Below are 23,766 nucleotides of genomic sequence, written 5' to 3'. Positions count from 1 at the left end.
TCATTTTTTTATTGTAAAAGGTTGGTGTTGCCAATAATCTAGTACGCATGGTGATTGATTCATTTTCACATTTATTCACAGGTCCGTTGATCAATTAGCCTCTTTGTAATTGTATGCAAGAAGCAGAAGACAATGATAAAATGAACAAAAATTAAAGATTTTTTAAAATAAAAATTTTGGTTAATTTGCCCTCAACTTTAAATTATTATGCTGATCAGAATGAGGTTTAACCATTCACCTAAAAATGTGGTGTATGGATGATTCCATCCCCTTTTTTTTTTGTTCGGCAACAAGTGGAAGAGTTTATTCCCAGAAGCAATCAGATTCGAGTTAACGGTTTGATTCCAAACTCGATTCCCATTAAACGAATGCTTTAAAAGGCAATGATTAAAGTTTATTTAATGCTTCATTAAATAACGCTTTTATTAATTTTTAGTCAAATTATACTAATTAATTTTTAGTCAAACAAAACCGCAATAAATTTATATATGTAAGTAAATTAATACTTATCATGTGTATTTTATTTTATTTTTTGTTAGGCATCAGTTACCAGACTTAATAAAAATGAGAATAAATTTTTTTTTAAAAATAAATTTATTATTATTTTTTATGGAAAATTTATTTATTTTTAATGAATAGAATAAAAACCGATTGTGTCAACTCTGCTGAGATGCCGGTCAAAATTGGGTTAGGAAAAAAGAAATAACAAAAACACAAATGATCATAGATGATAGATGATAATTAATTCTCTTTGATAATAACTACCAGAAAAGAAAAAAGAAAAAAAAAAAAGCATCAATTCTCATTTATCGATCGTTGTTGAGTTACCGACCAACGAGTCTGTCAACAACATCTCTCTCTCTCTCTCTCTCTCTCTCTTACAGAATAACGATTTGTTTGTTAGATTCGAATCCCATGAAGAATAGCGACCTAAACGCAGACAAAGTATATGAAAATGGAGGAATTGGGGGTGGCTGCGACGACGACGTCGTTTTGGGTGTCGATGGCGGAACCACCTCCACCGTTTGCGTCTGCATGCCATTGCTTCCCTTAATTTCTTCTAACCAAAACCTCCCAAACCCTCTACCGATTCTCGCGCGTGCCGTCGCTGGTTCTTCCAACCACAACAGCGTCGGGGGTTGTCGAAATTAACATTTTTTTTTTCTTTCTTTTTTAATTATTGTCTGTAAATTTATATTCTCTGATTGTGATTGTGATTATGATTACAACAGAGAGTGCTTCGAAGGATACATTGGAAAAGGTAATGTCTGAAGCCCTTTCGAAATCGGGCTCGAATTGGTCGGCTGTTCGTGCTGTTTGTTTAGGTGTTTCTGGTGTTAACCACCCAACGGATCAGGATAGGATAATACATTGGTTAAGGTATGGAGCTGTCATGTTCACAATTTATAGTAAATTTCAGACTTACTATATTATACTATACTATACTATTATTTATTGTTGCATATGTTTAGAATTTTCTTCAAAACTTCACTTTATAATGACAAGGTTTAAGCTATTGCTTGTATTTGCCTACATCAGGTCATGCAAAGTTGTGAAAAAAAATACATAGTTGTTACGGTAACTGTGTAATAGCATTATTTATTTTGCATTTAGTTTTTTATTTATATTTCTTTATGTATCCCAAGGACGAAGGAAGAGAATGGATGATGATTGTTGTGCGTAAAGAAAGAGAAACAATTAAAAAAAAATTAAGAAAAAAAAATATAATGAAATGTAGTGTTAAATAGGTAATTTGATGTGGGGTATTTTGAAAATTGAATATGTAAAATAGAAAAAAAGAAAAAAAGAGTAGGTTCTTAACTGCTTATGCTAAAATAGACAGGAAGTTTTGCATGGGCTGATGTGTTATGATAGTACAATCCAATGTATATAGAGAGTAGGCAAGTGCTTTAATAGTATAATGCCCTATGCTTTTCAGCCTTCTACTTCCTCAGCTTCTTCATTCCTTTTTTGTCCATACTAAACCAAAAACAAGAAATCCCTTTTACATAGATGATAAAAAGGTTGATTTGCCCTTGGTATGTGGTAAAAAAAAATGGTATCGCAAAGTTTGGCATTCCTTTGCTGCTTTCATATGGCTTCCTTGAGATGTTGTGACATTTTGAAAGGTGGAGCACTATTATCTTTCACAGAAAAATCTCAAAAATTAATTGAATTTTCAGTCAACTCAACTTGTTTCCTGTAGATGCGTTCAGACCTTCCTCTTATAGGTTCAAACTTCAGAAATAAAAATTTAAAGTTTTGCTAATGTTTATTATTTTGACTTGACCCTAAGGTTGTGCAAGTGTTACTTCTCTTGGCTTCTTAGAAATTATTTTCCTTTGTAATCACATCTCTTAAACTCATTTTGACAAAGCCTTCACGACTTAGGTTTTTACATGGATTATATTTTCCCTTTCCCTTTCACCTTCATTTCTATCTTCTTTTGAGAGAAAAGAGAGTGAAGGGGTAGGTGGAGGACCATTCTAGAGCATTATAATCTGAGAAAGAAGGAAAGGGGTTGGGTCACAAACACAAATACCAGCACAGCGTACAATGAGAGATATCATAAATGAAAAAGGACTCAAAATTTTTCTAGGAAAGTTTATGACTAATTTTTGGAAATTTATAAAGTTTAGTCATTAGATATTATTATTTCTTGCAACAGGGATGAATACAAAAAAGGTCGTATCCAATGCACAAAGCTCCCTCTTTTGTAGACTATAGGACACATGGTTGGTAGATAGCTTTAACCCCAAATTTGGAGAGACTGATTCCCGTACTTGAATGTTTTGATGAGTTAAACATGTAGAGCTTTATTTTGATGGTGAAAATGTTAAATAGCTATTCGCATTCTGTTTCTCTCCCTTTTCTTTGAAATTGGACATATTGAGCATTGGTCTAGGATAAGATAGGACATTTTTTTCAAAAAAGATAACAAAGACAAGTTTTTATTTATGTTAGATTGATGCTTGATGGCAAAAGTAAGTTCCTTGATATCTAGCTTCGAGGGAGTTACAGATATAGCTACTCTTAATGCTTAACATTCCATACCCCCCCCCTCCCCCCCCCCCCCCCCCCCCCTTTTTTAAATTATCTTGTTGCTTTTAGACTCTGATGCATTCTTGTCTGCACCATTCAATACACAAAAAATTTAGTTCAATAATGTAGATAAGTTCAAATTTTATGGGTAAATCTGTAAATTTTATTATCCTTACTTATATTGGTACCTGATAAATTAAAACTGGTTTTGAATATTCTCTGAACTGATTTATTCAGGGACATATTCCCTAGCCATGTTAAGCTATATGTCCACAATGATGCACTAGCAGCTCTGGCAAGTGGGACCATGGGAAAGCTTCATGGATGCGTTTTAATTGCTGGTACAGGAACCATTTCATATGGCTTTTCTAAAGATGGTAGAGAAGCTCGTTCTGCAGGTGCAGGACCTGTTTTAGGTGATTGGGGGAGGTATGTGCAAAATTCTTGGTGTGCTTCTAGTTGATTGTTCCACATGATGAGGATGTGATGCTTTTACTAGACAGTTTAAACACTGGGGGTCAAAGTAAAATGTGTTTGTAAATTGTTTTTATTTATTTATAAGTAAAGAATAAATTGTTATTTTCACTACTACTTCTGTCAATTTCTGAGTTTTATTTAGTTGATAGAAAGTTTATTATACGAATTTTTTTATAGATTTGAAATGAACATGAACTTGAAAGGGATAAACTAATTAGTCTTTGTTTTGGCATTCTTTATTTGGCAGGAATGTTTTCATTTTTAAATAAGATCTATTGGTCATTTGTTGATAGAATGTTAGAAGAAAAAAGGGATGCTGTCTGTTAATTTAATGTATAAAGGCATAAACCTTGAATTTTCTGTGATTTTCAATTCTTTTGTGGAGGTTTATTTGAAAAATTAAGAAGGTACTTAGTAAATTAGTGTTTTCATTGTCATTCCATGGAAAAGAAAATTTCATATCATTGGGTCTGTAAATACTGCTTGGATTGCATTCGAGAAAAAGCTTGTGCATATATTCATTTAGTTGCTTGAGTATTCCTTTAGTTGCTTGGGATAAGGTATGCTTGCTAGATGAATGTGGTGGTTTGGGGATCCAGATGGTTGGGTTGTTTAACAAGGTCTTGCTTGGGAAGTGGTTGCGGCGTTTAGGGAAAGAAAATAATAGATTATGGTGTTAGGTTATAGCAGCCAAATATGGGGAGGCGAGAGGAGGCTGGTGCACTAGAGGGGTAAGAGCTTCTCACGGGTGTGGGATGTGGAGGAGTATTAAAGAAAAATAGAGAAGTTCTTTAGCCAGATTTTGTATAATGTGGGGGAGGGTAGCCATGTTAGTTTTTGGCATGACCCATGGTGTGGGCCTACTCCTTTGAAGGAACTCTTTCCTACTACGTATGCTTGCTCTTTATCTAAAGAAGCATGGGTCTCTGACTTGGTTGTATCTACTTCAGAAGGAGGTAGGAGCTGGAATTTACTATTCTGTCATGGTCTTCAAGATTGGGAGGCAGCCACTGTCTATTCCTTTTTTGAGTTTATTTATTCCTCTATGTCGACGGGTGAGGGGGATGATTAGCTACTCTGGAGATTGACTATGTCTGGCGTTTTTGATGTGCGCTCTTTTTATAAGCTATTATCTAGTCCTAACACTGATGCTTTTTCTTGGGAGTGTATTTGGCGTACTAAGATGCCTAAACGGGTGTCTTTCTTCTCATGGATAGCAGCTAATGATGGGATACTCACCATTGATAATCTTGTTAAGAGAGGTCAGTCTTTGGCTAATAGGTGTTGCTTATGTTGTTGTGATGGGGGGAATTAGTGGACCACCATCTTCTTCATTGTAAGTTCTCTCATGCCTTATGGTGTGAAGCTTTCACAGTGTTTGGGATCTAGTGGGTAATGCTGAGGTCAGTCAGCTCTTTTTTCTTTATTTGGAGAAATTGGTTTGGAAAGCATCTTTCAACCATTTGGCATATGGTCCCGACATGTTTAATGTGGTTAGTCTAGCAAGAACGTAATGCCCGAATTTTTGAAGACAATGCGAGAACATTAGAACATCTAAAATGTCTCCTTTTTCATACTTTGTTTCTTTGGGCTCGTGTTTGGGGGTGTACGAACTGTACTGCTGTATCTGATTTCTTAGTTTCTATTTCCTTTAACTCTTGATCTTTTTGTATTTGTTTTGTTGTTCAAAGTGTTCACCATCGTGAACATGATGTTCAATTTTTTTCTCAATAAAAGTCTTATTACCTATCAAAAAAGCAAATGAGCCAAGCTTAAATCTAAGTTTAGGCTTGCCTATTAAAGATGTTGAGTTCAAACATAATAATATGTTCGTGAACAAGCTCGTGAGTATGAACCATTTTAGTATATATAATATTAGGCAGTGTTTGTGCAACAAGTATTTGCCATAGTAATATATGTTTATATGTATACATGTATAAAAATATACTTATATAGACATGAAATTTGATAGGGTTAGTTTGTAAAATAAGTTCATAAGATATCAAATTATTATATGTAATTTATTGATAATATAAATAGTCCATTTCATAGTATAAGTTATATAAAATATTTAATAATACAAGGTTAGTGAATCTAATATTTATAAGTTCATAAATGACAAGCATTCAATCTAATTAACTCAAATAATATATTAAAAAAAAAAAAAAACTCAAATAATATACTTTCAACTACAATTTAGTTATTATTTATTAGCATAGATTATGTATGGGAAAAGAATATGTTAATCGAGTAGCTTGTGTTCAGACTCAAGTTGTTGACAAGAAAATGAACCCATCTTAAATATGCAATCTAGTTTGGTGATGAGTTCAAGCTTGACTTATGTGAAATAAAATTAAACGAACAATCCTAAAATTTTAATACTTTGCTCAACTTGGATTGTTTACGGCCTTGCATCTCATGCCTAATGTGCACTGGAATGTCAAAAACGCTGGAAAACACAAATGTGTAACTGTGGAATTCAATACTTCTAAAAACAAATCTTTTCTTCTTATTTTGCTTCTCATACACAAATGTATTGTGGTTTTGCAATGCAAAGTGAAATTAAAATCGGATTTGGGAAAATTTCTTTCTACTTGTCGATCGAGAGCTGCAATTATTTTGAACATCATTGAAATAAGCTTCTAGCTTTTATATTTTAGTATAAGATGTTTTTATATTCTCTTTCTGCTTGTACATAATTTCCTTTTTCCTTTGTTGTTTGTACATATTTTTTTGGGTACTTCCAACCTTTTAATAAAGTAGTATTTTCTCAACAAAATTCTTTTTACCTATAAAAAAAGGTGTTATGTGCATCTCTATCAGACATTTCTGACATTTAAGTTTAATTTGATCTAAAGAGTCAGCATATTACTAAAGTATTCATGTTTGCAAACAGTTTGAAATATCATCCTGTTTTCATTTAATCATCTGGAAACAAGTTTTAGATTTTCCATTGATTATGTTTTGAATTTTATTCCACTGAAGGGAAAGACTAGCATGTGCGTTTGCGTGTGCACACACACATATATATATGATGTTCTTGTAATTGATGGAATGCATTTTGGTATACTTATGAATTATTTTTTTATGAATATGATGAATGATGAAATGTGATAACTTGTAGTGGCTATGGGATTGCTGCACAGGCATTAACAGCAGTAGTGAGGGCCCATGATGGTCGTGGTCCACAGACAGCCCTTACAGATTGTATTTTGAAAGCTCTCAGCCTTTCTTCTCCGGATGAACTGATAGGGTATCTCTCTTGAAACTTGTCATGATGGTTATCATATGCACTCACGATTGCTAGTTAAATATTTGAGATCTAGCAATCTGCTCTAGGTCTGGGTTTTGGCTTCATTCAATCCAATATGGTAGTACAATACCTTGGCCAAATTTTTTTGTCTGAAATGGGGTGGAATGCAATATAGAACTAAGCTGATCCAGCTTTAAGTTGGTGTTCTTGGATTGAAAGTGTTGGTAACACATTGTTTGCTGAATTATAAATTTTTTATGAAATCTTCAAAAAGCAGCCACCCATAATTGTGGATCATGTATGTGTCAAAGTAAAATAAGGGTCTGTTTGTTTTAGCTTATTTTGTTTATTTGTATAGGTACAACATGTAAACTCTAAATTTTTTCTAGGCACGGTTGTATTTTTACACCACTTATTTTTTCAAACAAAATAAACCAATTACAATAAGCTTATCCAAACAGATCCTAATTGAAATTGTGAAAGGTAGACAGATATTGGACTCTTTTTTAATTGCTTCAGAATGTGTTGATAATAGATTGAAGTCAGGTGTTCCAGGAGTGTTGTGTAAGTTGAATGTGGATAAGGCATATGACCATGTGAGTTAGGGTTTTTTAATGTATATGCTTCAGCGCTGTGGGTTTTCAGAGAAATGGAGAAAATGGATAATGTGTTGCATCTCTACTGTTAGATTCTCCATTCTGATCAATGATAGTCCTTCTGATTTTTTTGGTAGTTTTAGGGGGATTCGGCAAGGAGACCCCTTGTCTCCGTTGCTATTTGATATTGTTATGAAGGGTTTGAGTCGTATGTTGGATGTGACTGCTACTACTAGTCAGTTTTCAGGCTTCTCTGTAGGTAATACGGCTGGCAACTCAGTGATGGTGTCTCATCTTTTATTTGCTGATGACACTCTTATTTTTTGTGATGCTAATCCTTCGCAAATAGCTAGTTTGAGAGCAATTCTGGCTAGACTTGAGGAGCTCTCAGGTTTAAGGATTAACTTGGGAAAATCTGAGTTGGTTCCTATAGAGGTGGTGCACAATATGGATGTTCTGGTGGGAATGTTGGGTTGTAGGCAATCCTCTCTTCCATTGAGATATTTGGGACTTCCGTTAGGAGCTAAATTTAAGGAGGTGTCAATTTGGAACCCCATTTTGGAAAAGATGGAAAAGAGATTAGCAGGGTGGAAGAGGTTGTATCTATATAAGAGAGGTAAGGTAACTCTTATTAAAAGTACTCTTTCCTCCTTACCTACATACTTCCTTTCCCTTCTGCCTTTACCTGGGAAGGTGGCAAATTGTATGGAGAAGTTACAACAAGATTTTCTGTGGAGTGGTATTAATGGTGATTCTAAATTACACTTAGTCAGTTGGGCTCAGGTTTGTAAGCCGCTGCAGGTTGGAGGGTTGGGTATTAGACGATTGAGGAGTTTTAATTCTGCCTTGTTAGGAAAATGGTTATGGAGGTATGGCATAGAGACCAATGCTTTATGGAGGAAGGTTATTGAGGTGAAATATGAGAATGATTGGGGTGGTTGGTGCACGAAAAAGGTGACCAATGCTTATGGTGTTAGTCTGTGGAGACATATTAGGAGTGGTTGGATGAGTTTTTCTAAACTACTTCTGTTTGATGTGGGGGATGGTACTAGAGTGAAGTTTTGGAAGCATTTGTGGTGTGGAGATCGTACTCTCCAAGAGGCTTTTCCAGAACTTTATTGTATTAGTAGAACAAAGGAGTCTTCAGTAGCGGAGGTGATGTGTTGGTCTGGTGGGAGGATTCATTGGGATGCTAAATTTTGTCGCCCTCCTCAAGATTGGGAACAAGAATCCTTTGATCTATTTATGGATATGGACTACTCTTCGACGGTACGGGGATTGGGTCCGGATAGGGTGTGTTGGAAGCTAGTAAGGAATAGAGGTTTTGAGGTTCGAGGATTCTATCTGTCTTTATACCCTCCTCCCATATTATCCTTCCCTTGGAAGATGATTTGGAAATCGAAGGTTCCTCCAAGGGTAGCCTTCTTTTCATGGTTTGCTTCCTTAGGTAAGATTTTAACAACAGATAACCTTCGCAAGCGTCGTGTGCTAGTTCTTGATTGGTGCTATATGTGTAAGAAGTGTGGAGAGTCAGTGGATCATCTTCTTCTTCATTGCCCCATTACTTGTGAGTTGTGGTCGTTGGTGTTTTGTTTGTTTGGAATTCATTGGGTTATGCCTCAGAAGGTTATTGAATTGTTTGAGTCTTGGCAAGGAAAGTTTGGTCGACATAGAAATGTTGAGTTGTGGAGAATTGTGCCTCATTGCTTGGTATGGTGTATTTGGCACGAAAGGAATGCTAGAAGCTTTGAGGGATGTGAACGCTCTATGTTAGAGATTAAGTCTCTTTTTTTTACACACGCTCCTCGATTGGAGTGTGGTTTTTTGTCATTTTTCTTGTTCTTCCATTCCTGTTTTACTTGATCGTTGTACTCTTGGTTATTGATTTATGCCCCCATAGTACATTCCCAATGTACTCGGGTTGGCTGTTTTTAGTTTTTTAATAAAATTTTCGTTACTAAAAAAAAAAAGAAAAGAAAGAAATTGTAATAGTTTTTTAAACCAATCAAGCAATCCTGAAATGAATGGAGAGTGAAACCTCCAATATGAATTTCACTATGGGTGTTGGTTGCCTTGGTTACTGTGTCATCACATGTTTAGGGGCGAACTGATGTTTCAGAGAGAGAGAGAGAGAGAGAGAGAGAGAGATGGTTCTTTGAAACAAATCTCTTATTTAGACAGGTTCGCATGTGAATTCAAAACCTTGGTGGTTTCAAGTTGCTTTTCTATCTTTTCAACCGGAATGACCTGAGGCTGAATCCATCAGTCAGGTCAACCTGTCTGGGCCAATTTGCTTGTCCTTCACCTGTTAATTATGCTCAAAATAATTTTGTATAATCATCCTTAGTGTACTATTCCACGAGTATGGGTAATAATTGTCTGATACAGTGACCTCCACAGAACTGTTGGGAAGTACTGTGGAGACTGTGTACTGTTGGCTGATATGATCATGATGTGTTTGGAAAGGGTAATTAAAGAAAAGGCATAGATAGGGTGTGTTTACTAATGGCCTGTTTGGATGTTTAAAAAAAGAGGGGGAGTAGAGTAGAGGGAGGGAGAATAATCCAATTACCTTGTTTAGAAGTTTTTTAAGGAAGGAGGGAGAGGAGTTTGGAGGGGTTTCAACTCCCTCTAACCCCTCATTTTTAATTCCTCCAAATTGGAGAGATTTGGAAGGAGAGTAAAGTAGATAAATTATTGTCCAAGTAAATTCCCTAATTTATCATTTTTAAATTAATCATAGACCAATGTTAAAAGTCTATTTTCAAATAGGGATAAATTTGTCTATTTTAATAATTTCCTCTCCTCTCCATCTTAATTTTTAAAACATCCAAACAAGAGGAAGGACTAATTACTCACTTCCCCCTTACTAATTTTAAAAACATCCAAACAAAGTAGAGGGGAACCATTCCCCTCTACTCTCCTCTCCACTACTCTCCTCCCCTCTACTCCCCTCTACTCTCCTCCCTCTCTAAACTTCCAAACACGCCATAAATTTCAAAAGCATTATCCTTCTTACAGTTGAACTCTTGGAATCTAGATATTTTTTGGTAGCTGAACTGGTAAAGGTGGTTTTTGGTAATTGAATGGGATAGTAGAGTGAAAGTATCTTCTTTTTCTAAGAACAGTAATGTTGCCCTGGGATGGAAAAATCCGTCACGTTGAGTTTAGCTTTGTCTTTGGGAAACAATAGCTATTTGAAGTAACTGGTCCCTTTTTAGCTCATTGAATATCACATGTTGCAATCAATTAGGATATTATGTTTTAAATTGATTTATATTTTCTAATTTAACATAGGTGGACTTATGCGGACCCATCTTGGGCGCGCATTGCAGCACTTGTTCCAGATGTAGTGTCTTGTGCAGAATCTGGTGATCAAATTGCACATAAAATACTTGTTGATGCAGTCCAGGAATTGGCTCTAAGTGTGAAAGCTGTTGTTCAAAGACTTTCCTTGTGTGGTGCAGGTGCTCAACTTGTCTAACTATGATTTGTTTTAGAAAATTAGTAAAATATTATAACTAAATAAACAATCTTTTATATTTTCTATTAAAATGTTTCTACGTTGGGTCTTGGCATTTGGCAATTTGAATTTTAGAAATGAAGATTGCATTTGATGAATACAGAATGCTTGAAATAGTATCAGCTTTTTCTGACTCTTTTAATTATTGTGATAATGTGATATACAATTACATATGTTCAGTTTATGGATTTTTATACCTCCAAATAAAAGGATATGTTCTTATTTTTGACATGCATATACAGATTCCTATATACCTATGAAACTCTGTATTTATATACAAACATTCAAGGACACAAAAGGGCCCAAAAAAGCTATATATGCATCATAAATAAGTAGTGATCTGTTATGTATCTAATGATACCTATATGTATAATTTTGCTAAATTATTCCTTGGTGTCTGACCATTTTAAGATGAAAATGAAATTTGATTGCAGATGGAAATGGTTCTTTTCCTGTTGTGATGGTTGGTGGTGTCCTTGAAGCTAATAAGAGTTGGGATATAGGAAAAGAAGTTATTAATTGCATCCATAAACTCTACCCTGGGGCTTATCCAGTTAGACCAGAGGTTAGGATTCCTCCTGTCCACTTATATGAAATTATTGCTCGATAACAAATTGGAAAACATTTGTCCAGGTTTCTTAACACACCACCCCCCCCCCCCCTCTTCTTTTGTTTTTGGTAAAAAGGGGAGTACATTAAAACTAGGAAATTACAAAATTACAAAAAGAGTCAGAAACATTAAAAGAAACAGCTGAGCAGTTTAAGGGGGAAGCTGTACAATGCAAAAGCATGTTCTTGCGAGGTGCTGATGCTGGCCGAGGCATCAGCAAAGGAATTTCCTTTGTGAAATATGTGTGAAGGGGGGTTTGCCTATCTTCTTTAGTAAGGACCTGCAGTCATTGATTATGGGACTCAATTTATTTATCAAAGTTTTTCAGATATGCATTTGATTACCACTTGTACACTAAGCTTTACCTCCAGTTGCTGAATACCCTAGCCGGAGGCCATCTCTTGAAGCCCCAAAGCTCGGCTGCAATAACCTTAGTAACTCCAATTGCCTAAAAGACCCACAGAGCCATTGGTCAAATACATCTCTAATCAGGTCCCCACTTCCCTTCTCTCTTCCTACCTTACAAACACACACCCCCCCCCCCCCCCCCCCCCCCGGGCGGCGGCTCATGGGAACCCCAGGATGATCTCTAGATGAATCGTCTATGTTGAGTTTATGCCTCCCAAGCTTTGGATTTTTTCCCTTCCATTTGATCAGTTAGGTGCTCATTACATTTCTTCATCTGAAACCAACTCTTCCTCCTCAATATAAGAGAAAAACACTTGCTTATAAGCCCCATTAAGACTCTGTTGAGTTTCTCTTTAGAGCTCACTTGCTCTCTTCGTGGACTTGTGACACAAAGGTGGCCACCCTTCCTGCAGAGGGTGCATGTGATTCTTTGATCTTTTTTTTTTTTTTTAAGTGTTGCAATGCATTCTTCTGTAAGAATGTGGTACATGCCTGGTACATATGTGATGGATATCTTTAATGAGTCAACATGCTTTTGTTCTCCCTGTGAGAATGCATTAGAATGTTTTTCAAGAGCTGTAAAACAGTATAAGCTACCATTTTATTTTTATTGACACTCCAAATCCCCTTCAATAAAGTTGGGGCTAAGATCTTTCTACACCTATCTGGATAACTTTTCACAAACAAGGAGGTAAAATCTATATAATATACATGCTTACAGCTTTAATAGTAGTGTCATTATCTTGTAGTTGTTGTGGAAGTTTACAGCCTAAACAATTACTACATACTGTTTCTTTTTCTTCTATTTTCTTTACCAAAAACAATTTGAACCTTCAGGTAGAGCCTGCGGTTGGGGCAGCTTTGCTGGCCTGGAATTTCTTGGTGAAAGAATCAGAAAGGCACCACAACAGCTGACCAGGGATCTCTTCCTAGTGTTCTACTCTGCATTTCAAAATGTAAGAAGATATTTGAAGAACATTGTTATTGTGAGTGAATTTCTTGTATGTAGGCTTTGTAGAAAGATATTGAGAAGCTCTCTTATTAATTGTAATCATTAACTTATCAAAATTAATCATAAATCATGATTCAGGAATTTCTTATCCAATTTCCTATGATACAAAAGATGAAAAATGGAATTTCTAGTATAAAATAATGCAAGACATGGATTCAATGGTTTATTTTTTCTATTATGTGAAAAATATTGGGTTGCTTAATCCATTTCCCCGTGATGGTGCATCTCTACACTGATGACCATCTTAAAAAGTGATGGAGCAATATGATGTTCATGTGGCTTGTGTTATTCATTTTGAGCTGAAGTTAGCTGTTGATTCAAACCATTTCTAATTGTCATGTAATGTTCCTGTTAGATAGCCCATGGCAGGGGATCACCAGTGTATTATTAATAGGATATTACGAACTCTGTTGTGAATAACATGGTAAAAATCTGTGTTCCAGCATGAATTAAGCTATCTAATTTGTACCTCCGTGTATGTTCTGCCATATTTTTCTTTGTGCTGGACAGGGAGTTTATAATTCACATAGCTTGCCCGCAACGAAGGTGGTTGTTTACAAAGAATGGGTGTAAAAATGATGTGGTTATGCAGTTACTGAACGGTCTTGATTACATGCCCTATTGGCCAAAGTTAACTTTTAAAAATATTTTTACAGAGGAAATGACTGTCTTAGTGCTGGTTAAAGACTTCAAGTACTTATGTGGAGAAGCTACAAAACACTGAGAGGAGTATATATGATTGCTAAAAGTAGACTCTCAAGCTGCATGGGCTAATTTACAAGATGTGAAAATAGCTATAAATAATGAGGAGAGCATTTGGGGGGCTGGCACTTTGAAATTAATGATGGCTGCTAATCTCCAATCTGGATTTTCTTAGGAGGGGTAGGGTAGCAGTAAGAAGAAATGGAAAAATTCAGGAAAGGAAATGAGATTGTTACTTGAAGATTACTGGTTGTTTCAGAACCTTGTGCATGAGGTGACAATATGTGGTGGCCGGTAGTGTTTTTGGGGCAGAGGCTTGCATTTGTGCTGGCTTGGAATACCTTGTCATAAAATTCAATGTTCTCACATCTTACCATTCATTATAATAAGATCTACTTAATCAGTTGCCTGTGATGAATGTTAATAATGTAATATGGACCATGAAGACTGCTTGTTCTGGGGTTCAGTCTGGCTTCAATCATTGGATTTCCCTAATACTACTTACTAATTGAATCGATTATGAACATCTTATGATCTTAGGAATATGAATCTCAACAAGGCTTTAAACTGGTGTAAGAGGATTTATGGTTCTATACAGCCAACTTCAAGTAGTTGAGTTGAAAGCTTAATTGACCTTCATTGTACAGGGGAAAAAAACAGTTTACTTTCAAGTACAACTTATCCTGATAAGTAGTCTGATTGCCAGTATTCTTTGAAATTTTTGAATTGATATGACGTACATTATTTGGACAATCCTTGCAGTGTCCAGTGTACCCTTGCCATGTTAGGGTTTTGGTGTCAGACAAGCATTTTTCTTTTTTAGCACTGAACTTGAGAGTTGAAATCACAATTTTTAAGTGGAAATCGTAACTTTAAGTCACGAATTCAATTTATTGTGTGTACATTATATGCAATAGTGTGTGTGCACTAGTTATTACCCTTTGGAGTCAAGTGAAGGGGTTGGAACTTGGAAATCTTAATTATAGGCATTTAAGGATGTCAAAGGAGATTACAATACATATTAATTGCTAACTGAAAGTGCATCCATGCGAATATTATTTTCGTTCCCTTCCTCCTACCCATCCCAATCAATTTATTACGTTATGTACATAAGATATAACCTTGTCCCAGTACCCACACACTAATATACCGAACCCTCTTTTTATTTTTATTTTTTAGGTAAATAAAACATTTTATCAAAAACATAAAATAAGTAATACAAATATATTCCCCTGGTTCACAGGCAGTGTATAAAGGGAAACAAAAAAAAATATTATACGTAAGTACATAAATCTAGAAGGGCAGGGTTTATTGCACACACATTGTGCACTACAGATTTTTCCCAATCTAGAAAGTCTAAAAGTATTATACTCAAATCTCATATCGAGATATTTTCCGAATTGTTAGAAATTAGGATACATTTTGGAGCCTCATATGCATGGAGAAGTATATTAGAGGCAAGAGTAGATGGAGGATTGGAAGCGCAGTTAGTGTGAAAATTTAGGAAGACAGGTGGTTGCCAACTTCAACTCATTCAGCCTTATCAGTTATCACACCAGGGAGGTCAAATATAAATGGACAGGAATTTCTTAATTCCTAATCAGATATGTAACTGACCCACGTGCACTATATCTATTTTGCACACGGTTAATTCTATTAATCACATGTGAGTGTGACTTTACGCAATACAGTACTGTTACTAACAGGACACTTTCACTCATGCTGTTCTGTTTCACTAGTGACCAGCCTCTGATTTGAAATACATACAACTATACAAGACTCTCCACTCATTAGTCATTAGGCTCTTATCTCAGCAAAACCAAAGTGCACCAAATAAAATATCAATCGCAGGTGATGCAATCTTTCACTCGTAACTGAAATAACTGAAATAACCATTCCCTATAAAATCCTTATCTTGGCTCTCTCTCTCCCTCAAAAACTCAAGATTTCTGCACTGATCATTCTGTCCTTTATTTCCCAAACAAACACTTTGTCCCTCTCAAAAGCTTTTGTAGAGATATCAATGGCTAACGAAGATCAAGTCATGATTGATGATTTTTCCAGAGTTAATGAGTTGTCTCATTACATGGAAACATTGCATACACAGACTAGTGAAATGATCATGTGTCTTCAGTCACTGCAGAAGAATATACAAGACTCGAGAAAGGGGTTCATTGATTCTCTAACAAAGCCTTACTTTCAAGTAGAAGAAGTTGTCAGATTCAAGGAGACCTCGAATGAGATTCAACATGCATCGAAGCGTGTAAGTGATATTCGTCTTGGAGATGACGAAGATTTCAACCCTGCAGGACAAAGCGGTGATGCAGCAATGAGGGCCAAGAGGCTGTTCTTTGGATCAATAGTGACGAAGGCCTTTGAAGATATGATGGGGTCGGACTCATTGGTTAAAAGATTGGAACAAGATTTACACAGAACAATAGCTGCGGCAAGAAGTGGTGTGACATTCAAGAAAAAAGAAGGTGGTGAGGGTTCATAACAAAAGTTGCAAATACTGAGGCGTAATTGTGAAGAAGGATTCAAGAAAGAACAAGACGGTGGGAGGAAGAGTTTGAAGGAGTCCATAAAAGAGCGTAACGAATCTGATAAAGAATTTGGGGTTCTGAATGCGATAAAGGTTCAAGCAGTTGAAGTTGGGATTGAGCTGTCTCGTTTGATCGTTGATTTCGTGTTTATGATGTCCGGGAAAGAACAATGGACAGAGAAGATTGGAAGTTTCAAATCTGCACTCAAAGGTCTTAGTATTGAAGATGTGGTGATTAACAAGATTATCAATTTACAGGAAACGGAAAAAAATGAACCAATGAAAGGAGAGTGGGCTGGTATAGAGCTCTCAGAACTAGATCAAAGCAATCAGAAAAAAAATCTTGTACAGAAGAAGCCCCATTGATGACCTATTTGATAAATTCCTCGAGCAAGCTCTAGATCTACTCTGTGATCAATTCATTGTGCTAGCTCTGCATTTGGAATCTATTATGTGTCATCCACTTCTTCCGGAATCACAGGACTTGATGAATGTGGAGCTGTCCACATTCAAATGTAGTCTCAAGCAATCTAATGAGATGCTGATCCGTATAGGGGAGCATATTAATAAATTGAAGGCAATGTTTTCATCCAATCTACAGTGCAAGGACTATAAGATGACTAACATTTTGAATTTTGTGGAGTCTATGATAGTTGAAGTGTGGAATCGATCAGAATCTTCTTTCAAGATGGAGTGAAAGGTTTAAGGCTCAATTTCCCTGCTTTTGTAGTGTCCAAAGCTCTCACGTAAAGGTTAAGAAGGTGTGAAGGTTAAACAACGATAGATTAGATATAAATTTCTGTTCTTTTTACTGATTTGATGTTGTGGGATTTCTTTAGTTTTGTAGGTAGTAGTACACACTGCTTGTCTGTTGTTTGGTGCGGAGATGTAAAAGACCAATTGTAGTTGGGAAAATGGATAGAATCTGTAACTTTTTCCTAATAAGATTTAATTTTTTTGATAATGGTAGATAGTGGATGAGGAATTTGAATTCTGGTTTACTCCCTCCCTTATTACCTTGTATTTTGCTCAATGTCCACAACTTAGTTGAAAGATTGAGTGAACTTCTGTAAAGGGTTCTTGGATTGAACTTAAATGGGAAGATTGTGTGCAAATTTGGGTCATTTCAAAGAATATCTACAAAAGTGTCCAGCTAAAAATGTGAAAGAAGAGAGAATATGGTTAATATTCTACTAGTTCAATTCAAAAAATTATTGTAACAGCAATGAAGAAAAAATTATAAAATCACTTGTCACATCAAATTTAATAATTATAAAATTATTGTAAAATGTCTTGGAGTTGGACAGAATAAATATGCGTGATCAGTCTTGGAAGGACTGGAAGTTGAATTTGCTTCCCTTCTACCAAGTGGATTTCACTATATAGCGGGATACTAATCCCCCTAAATGAACTTTCGTGAAGCCTAACTCTGATATAATGGAATTTGTGTGCATGACCTCAAAATATCAATGCTGTGTTAGACTGAATTCTTGTAAGCTTGACCATTGGTGTTGATACCCAGAAAGAAAAGTTTGTTCCTCACAATATGGTAAAACCTTTGCATCTTCTTTGTAATGAATTACAAGGAGACGTCTTTTAAAAAACCATGTTATGCATTTAGCCTTTCTGAAAATACATTCCTCAAATGTGAACCAACCACACAGCTGCAGGTTGTTGCCCTTATAAGCCACAACTTCATAATGCATAATAGTTGTGAATTTCAGTTTCGAACTATGTCTTGTTGTTCTTGTCTGTAATTTATTGGAGGTTCTCTTTATGGTGGTTTAACTTGCTTTTACAATAAAATAGTAGAAAATAACATAAAATATATAGCAGTTTAAGAACCTTTTTTAAAATTGAAAATAGCTTCTTTTAAGTTTAATTAATCAAGTATAAGACAATACAAGAGGGGATCAAGCAACAACAGCTTACAGCCACGAAAAGATCAGCATCACGGTCAACTTGCCAATGGATAAGTGAGGGGCATTCCCCTAACCGCATTTGAATATCTACTATATTGCAGGCATACTGGCTTGATTATGCGCTGCCTGCTGTTATTAATTATTTTTTAAAAAATAATTCTTTCATATGTTTGAAGAAAAAAGTATATGTTTATGTACATGTTTTTTTTTTAAAAATTATTTTCAAATCATCATTTCTTTATACACAATACTCTACAAATTTATTAATTACCTTGATAAAATATGTCCCTTTTTTAGAAAAAATGAGTCAATTAAAAAAGGAAATATTAACAAGCACGGTGCATCCTATGTAATAAAAAAATGACATAAAGCTGCGAAATTTTTTTTTTTGTCAAAAGTGTTGTTGTTAATGGGAACCTTGCGGTAACCGTTAACACAACCCATTAAAATATATATCGGCCAACATTTTAAAAATTGACACAAATATTACAACAAATGGTGTTCAACTTATACTCTCAAGAATTTAGACTATTACAAGGAATATCAAACTATGAAAGTATTAACTTCCACTTACATATTTGTTTACCTAAATTAATTTATCAAACTTTTTTAACATAAACATGTACTTAAACATAAAATATTATGGCCAAAATGCATAAAAATCCTAAGGTTTGAAGGGGAAGTCGGCTATTTAGCCCTCTTCCTCGAAATTTTAACCAAAAAGCCCTTCTTTTGAAAGATTTAGGGTAGTTGCCCTAAATCGAGTTATTTTTAAGTAGAACTTAATATTATTATAATTGAGTTTGGGATAATTTTTAAGAAGGACTTGATGATAATAAAATCAGGTTCAAACATAGGACTATTGCCCAAAATATTTCAAAAAGTGGGCTTTATGTCTAAAATTTTCAATAACGAGGGCTAAATGGTCGATTTCCTAAGATTGACCATTACTGTTTCTTTGCTTCTTTCTCTCGCAACTCTCCATACATTTGAAGTGTGTCTAAGGGTGAGCCCTACCGGAAGGCTTCAAAATAAACAAGTTGAAATTCCAATTAATGTATGAGTTGCCTTGGAGGTTCCTATAAAAACTTGATTTGCAACAGTAATGAAGGCCATACTCAAAGCAAGTGGATATGAAATATCAAAAAAAAAAAAAAAAAATTGAAGAACATTTTATCTTTTTCCACTTTACTTTTTATTTGGTGTGTGCTAAGGGTGTTGCAAACCATTAAACCAATTAAATTAGTTTTTCCAAGATAATGACTTGTAATAATATCAAAAGTGATGTAGAGTCTGGCAACAACCAACTCTACCCCACAATGCTCTTAAATTATAAACGTCGCTGCTAATTTCTTCGCACTGTAGATGGGAATATTAAACAAAGGCTACAGCTGCCGGCTGAGCCGTCCTTGTACGCATTCATTATAAAATTTATCACCCAAATTAAAGGTGGTTTCACTATTTTATAGTGATTCACATACTCCTTCTCAATTAATATGATAGAACTTTTTAAGTTTTATCATATTAATTGTTCTAAACCATTTTTTGTTTTGTTTTCCAAAAGTCTTAGTGGGTTTTTTTGGTGCCACGCACGTTATTGAAATAGATACTTTTTTTGTGGTGTTTTATGATATGTAGTTACATGTTACTTGTAATTTTACCATAATCGTCACCTTTTGAACTTGGTGAATAAGCCAAAAAATAAAATAAAAAACAAAGCAAAACTGAAAGACTAAATCATATCATGAGTAACACTGAACTATAAAAATATCAATTTTCATTTAATTATTTGTTAATATTGATGAATATAGCAAACACGGTTTAACATAAACATGTTTGTAAACATACACTTTTATTGTAAACATATTTTTCAACCATGATCATAGTTTGAATCAGGAGAATTGTGATAGGGCCTATGCTTGATATCTTGAGGTGAAGCCTTTGTTACTTGATGGAAATTCTTTGACATCTGTTTTTCCATGCTCATTATCTCCTTGGTAGCAAGTCCAGAGTCTAAATCTATTTCTCCTTGCTTGATGGAAATCCTCGGACATTTGTTTCCTCAAACATAATCTTCTTGCAAGAAACATAGCATTTATGTTACTACTTTTGTTGAGTTACATCAACAGTGATATCATTATTTTCTTTTCATTAATATACAAAATTAATTAATTTTCACTCTTTTTCTATGAGTATTTTAATTATTCCATAATTTTCACTTCAACTTCCATAACACCATTGACTTCCTCTCTCCACTATTTTTAGCTTCCCATGTGCTTTTTATTGCATCAAACTCTCCCTCTCCTCCTTTCTTGCTTCTTCCTCTCCTCATTGAACCCAACTAGTTCATGCATGTTTAGTTGTCACCGGCCTTAAAACTATATGGTATGTCAGGTGTGATTTATTTATTAGAGTTGTTGTTGTTGTTGTTTTTTTTTTTTTTTTTTTTTTTTTTTTTTTTTTTTTTTATAATATTATTATATTATTTTAAAAATATTGTTAGCGAAATATTGATATTATAAAATTTTAAATTTTAAATTATAAAAAAATTGTTAAAATTTAAAAAAATTTATTAGTAAAATACTCTAAAAAATCAAAGTCATCGAAATCCTTAAAAGTTGTTTCTTTTTGCTTTGAAAAGAAAGTTCTCTTTGGGAATATAATTTAAAATTAATATATTACAAGTTGTAATTTAATTAACTGCATTTTCCTACCAACTAGGGGTGTGTTCAATTAAATTTGTCTGTAGTAGTAGGCCAACTTGCAAGCTGTGAGCCTGTACGGATGGGACTTAGTGCTAACTATTAATCAACAAACGAAGCGAAGTTTTTTTTTTGTTTTCCCTTGCTGAAGCGATGTATGGGTTTCACAGCAATCAAATTATGCCCACATCTACGTGAGGATATATAAATAAGACCACTATTCTAGATCCTGCCAATAATACGATGATGCACGTTTCCGTTGTTTACAGCTAATTGGCAGAGATTATCATTTTGGTTTCAGAAAAGTATTCTAATTGCATTGATGATATGATTCAAGAGATTGAAAAATGGCTAATTTAAAAATTAAATTAAATTGCAAACCCTCAAACTTAAAATTAGGTTCCAAATCTAGGTAAGTGAGTTTTATCTGCCAATCCAAGCATTTCTTTTGACCATTTCCTGGAAGATATTGGATCAAATTGACTATTTTCTTTTGACCATTTCTGAATCCAACTTTCAAAAGCAAATTTAATTTAAGTTATCCGTAATAAGTATGTATGAAAATGACGATAATTAAATTACAGCTTGCAATATACTGATTTTAAATCATATTCTCAATGTAAGAGGACTTTGTTTCAAAGCAAGAAAACACTAACTTTTGAAGATAATTTAATTTAACTTACCCATATGAAAATGACATTAATTAAATCACAGCTTGCAATATCCTAATTTTAAGACTGTGTTTGTTTTGGATTCAAATTACTTATGGAAATGCTTTTCCGTAAATACGGGTGTTTGGTTGCGCATGGAAAATAAATTTTCCAGAAATTGGTTTCCTTTGACCGTGTGTTTTATGGCTTTGACCCGGAAATTGGTTTACATTTCTATTTTCACTTCAAACCATTTTCGGGTCTTAGACACAGAGAGAGAGAGAGAGAGTTACCGATCGCACCCCAGCACTGGCACCGCCATCTAGATCGTCACCACCCAAGACCAATCCACCCAAAATCGATCTCATCGGCGCCGACATTACCGATCTCGTTCTTGTTCTCGACCCAGTGCTCATCGGCGTTATCGATCTCGTCGTCTTGATCTTATCGCACCAATGATCTCGTCGTCTCGATCTCGTCGCCCAGACCGATCTCCTCCCTCTCTCAGTTTGACCGGATTGTGGAGTTTAACCGAATGTTGTTGTTTTGATTTTTGTTTTTTTAAGTTTATATATTGAAATTTTCTATTATAAAATTTGTTTGGTAGTTGAGAAAATATATTAGAAAATATGAAAAACTAGAATTTTCAGAACACAACCAAACATTAGAAAATATTTTCCAAAGCATTTTTTGAAATGCAACAAAACACTTGAAAATATTTTTCTTTTCCGAAAATAGCATTTCTGAAAAATATTTTACATGAACCTAAATCTTATCCTCAATTCCAAAGGACTTTGTTTCAAAGCAAAAGGACACTTAACTTTCAAAAGAAAATTTAATTAACGTCATTTACAAATGTACCTATCACGGATAACACAAATTAAATTTGTCAGTACACGCCTATCATGGTCTTATTGCAGGATCTAGAATAGATAGAAGTGAACTACCTATACCAAACTCAGTAACTCTGTCGGGTTAATAAAAAGAGATGGTATCGGTAAGACAAATAAGGAGAAAATTAAATAAAAAGATAGATAGACAAATGGAACTTAAGAGGAAATTAATGTTATGAAGGCATACCTCAGTCCTCAGTCCTCAGTTATTGTTTGTGTACCACTATCACCTGAAAGAATGGTACTGTAACTGTTTGGCTCTCACAAGTCACAGTGATCAAATTGCTAAAATAATCAGTTCAATACAATAAGATGCATATCTCCCACCCCCCCCCCCCCCCCAAAAAAAAAAAAAACACAGCAGTCTCAATTTTTAATTGAAAGATGAAAAATCTATTCTGAATTTTATCCAGCTTCTTTCAAGAAAAAGCTAAAGCAAAAGCTAAAGGATGCCCTCTCCTAACTCAACTCAGTGGTAAGAATGATAGTGACAATGATCAAGAAAGCTCAAATGCAGCCCATGGAATCTAACCAATGGAATTCTTGGATTCTTCTTTCAAGATTCGTAAGACCAAAATGAATTTGATCTATTAAATTGACCATTGTTGACTAACTATCAGCAATTTAACAAAATGTGGCCTCTTCTTTGAAAGAATGTAAAGCAATTCAAAAAAGCACAATAATGTGAGTATGTGATGTCTAACAAGAAAGTGTGATATCCAATAATAATTTCTTGAGAAAAAGCAAAAATTGATGTGATGAATAGCAATAATGTTATGATAGTGTCTTAACCCAACCCATTTGAATATTTAGGTTAAATGGGTAAAGACCCATTAGGTTATTTAATTATATGGGTCTTAATAGATAAACCAACTAAGACATACTAAAACCCATCTAAAATTTAAATAAACAACATAAAATTTAAATTTCTAAAAAATGACCAAAATACCCCCCCAAAACAAAAAAAAGACCAAAATACCCTCAAAACCTAACAAATGACTAAAAAACCCCGAAACCTAAAAATGACCAAAATACCCTAAAATTTAAAAAATGACCAAAATACCCCAAAAATCCAAAAAACGATTGACATACGCCCGAAACCCAAAAATGACCAAAATACCCCCTCTCAAACCCAAAAAATGACCAAAATACCCTTGAAACCCAAAAAATGACCAAAATACTCCCAAACCCAAAAAATGACCGAATTACCCCCGAAACCTAAAAAATTACCAAAATACACCAAAACCTAAAAAACTATCAAATACTCCCAAAATCTAAAAAATGACCAAAATACCCCTGAAACCTAAAAAATGACTAAAATACCCCCAAAACCTAAAAAATAACCAAAATACCCTTAAACCTAAAAAATTATCGAAATACCCCAAAACCTAAAAAATGACCAAAATAACCCCAAAACCTAAAAAAATGACCAAA

At 34.6% G+C, this 23,766-nt stretch overlaps 1 protein-coding gene across 2 annotated transcripts; it reads left to right on the top strand.

Annotated features, from left to right (window-relative positions):
- The first annotated feature begins 725 nt into the window (after window positions 1–725).
- On the top strand, window positions 726–13,014 carry LOC112007600 (uncharacterized). Of its 2 annotated transcripts, XM_024039970.2 has the most exons (7): window positions 737–1,138; window positions 1,233–1,380; window positions 3,280–3,471; window positions 6,644–6,772; window positions 10,666–10,835; window positions 11,326–11,456; window positions 12,747–13,014. In XM_024039970.2, exons 1-7 carry the CDS (start codon window positions 916–918, stop codon window positions 12,822–12,824), a joined length of 1,071 nt encoding a protein of 356 aa, XP_023895738.1. In that variant the 5' UTR covers window positions 737–915; the 3' UTR covers window positions 12,825–13,014. The 2 variants fall into 2 exon arrangements, with proteins under 2 accessions (XP_023895737.1, XP_023895738.1); XM_024039969.2 differs by lacking the exon at window positions 11,326–11,456 and having other exon boundaries at window positions 726–1,138.
- Window positions 13,015–23,766: the final 10,752 nt, after the last annotated feature.

The sequence above is a fragment of the Quercus suber genome, unplaced genomic scaffold (genome assembly GCF_002906115.3).
Source record: "Quercus suber isolate HL8 unplaced genomic scaffold, Cork oak 2.0 scaffold_659, whole genome shotgun sequence".
Lineage (NCBI taxonomy): Eukaryota > Viridiplantae > Streptophyta > Magnoliopsida > Fagales > Fagaceae > Quercus > Quercus suber.
Note: the sequence above shows the minus strand (reverse complement) of the source record. Positions and strands in the feature narration are given on the sequence as shown.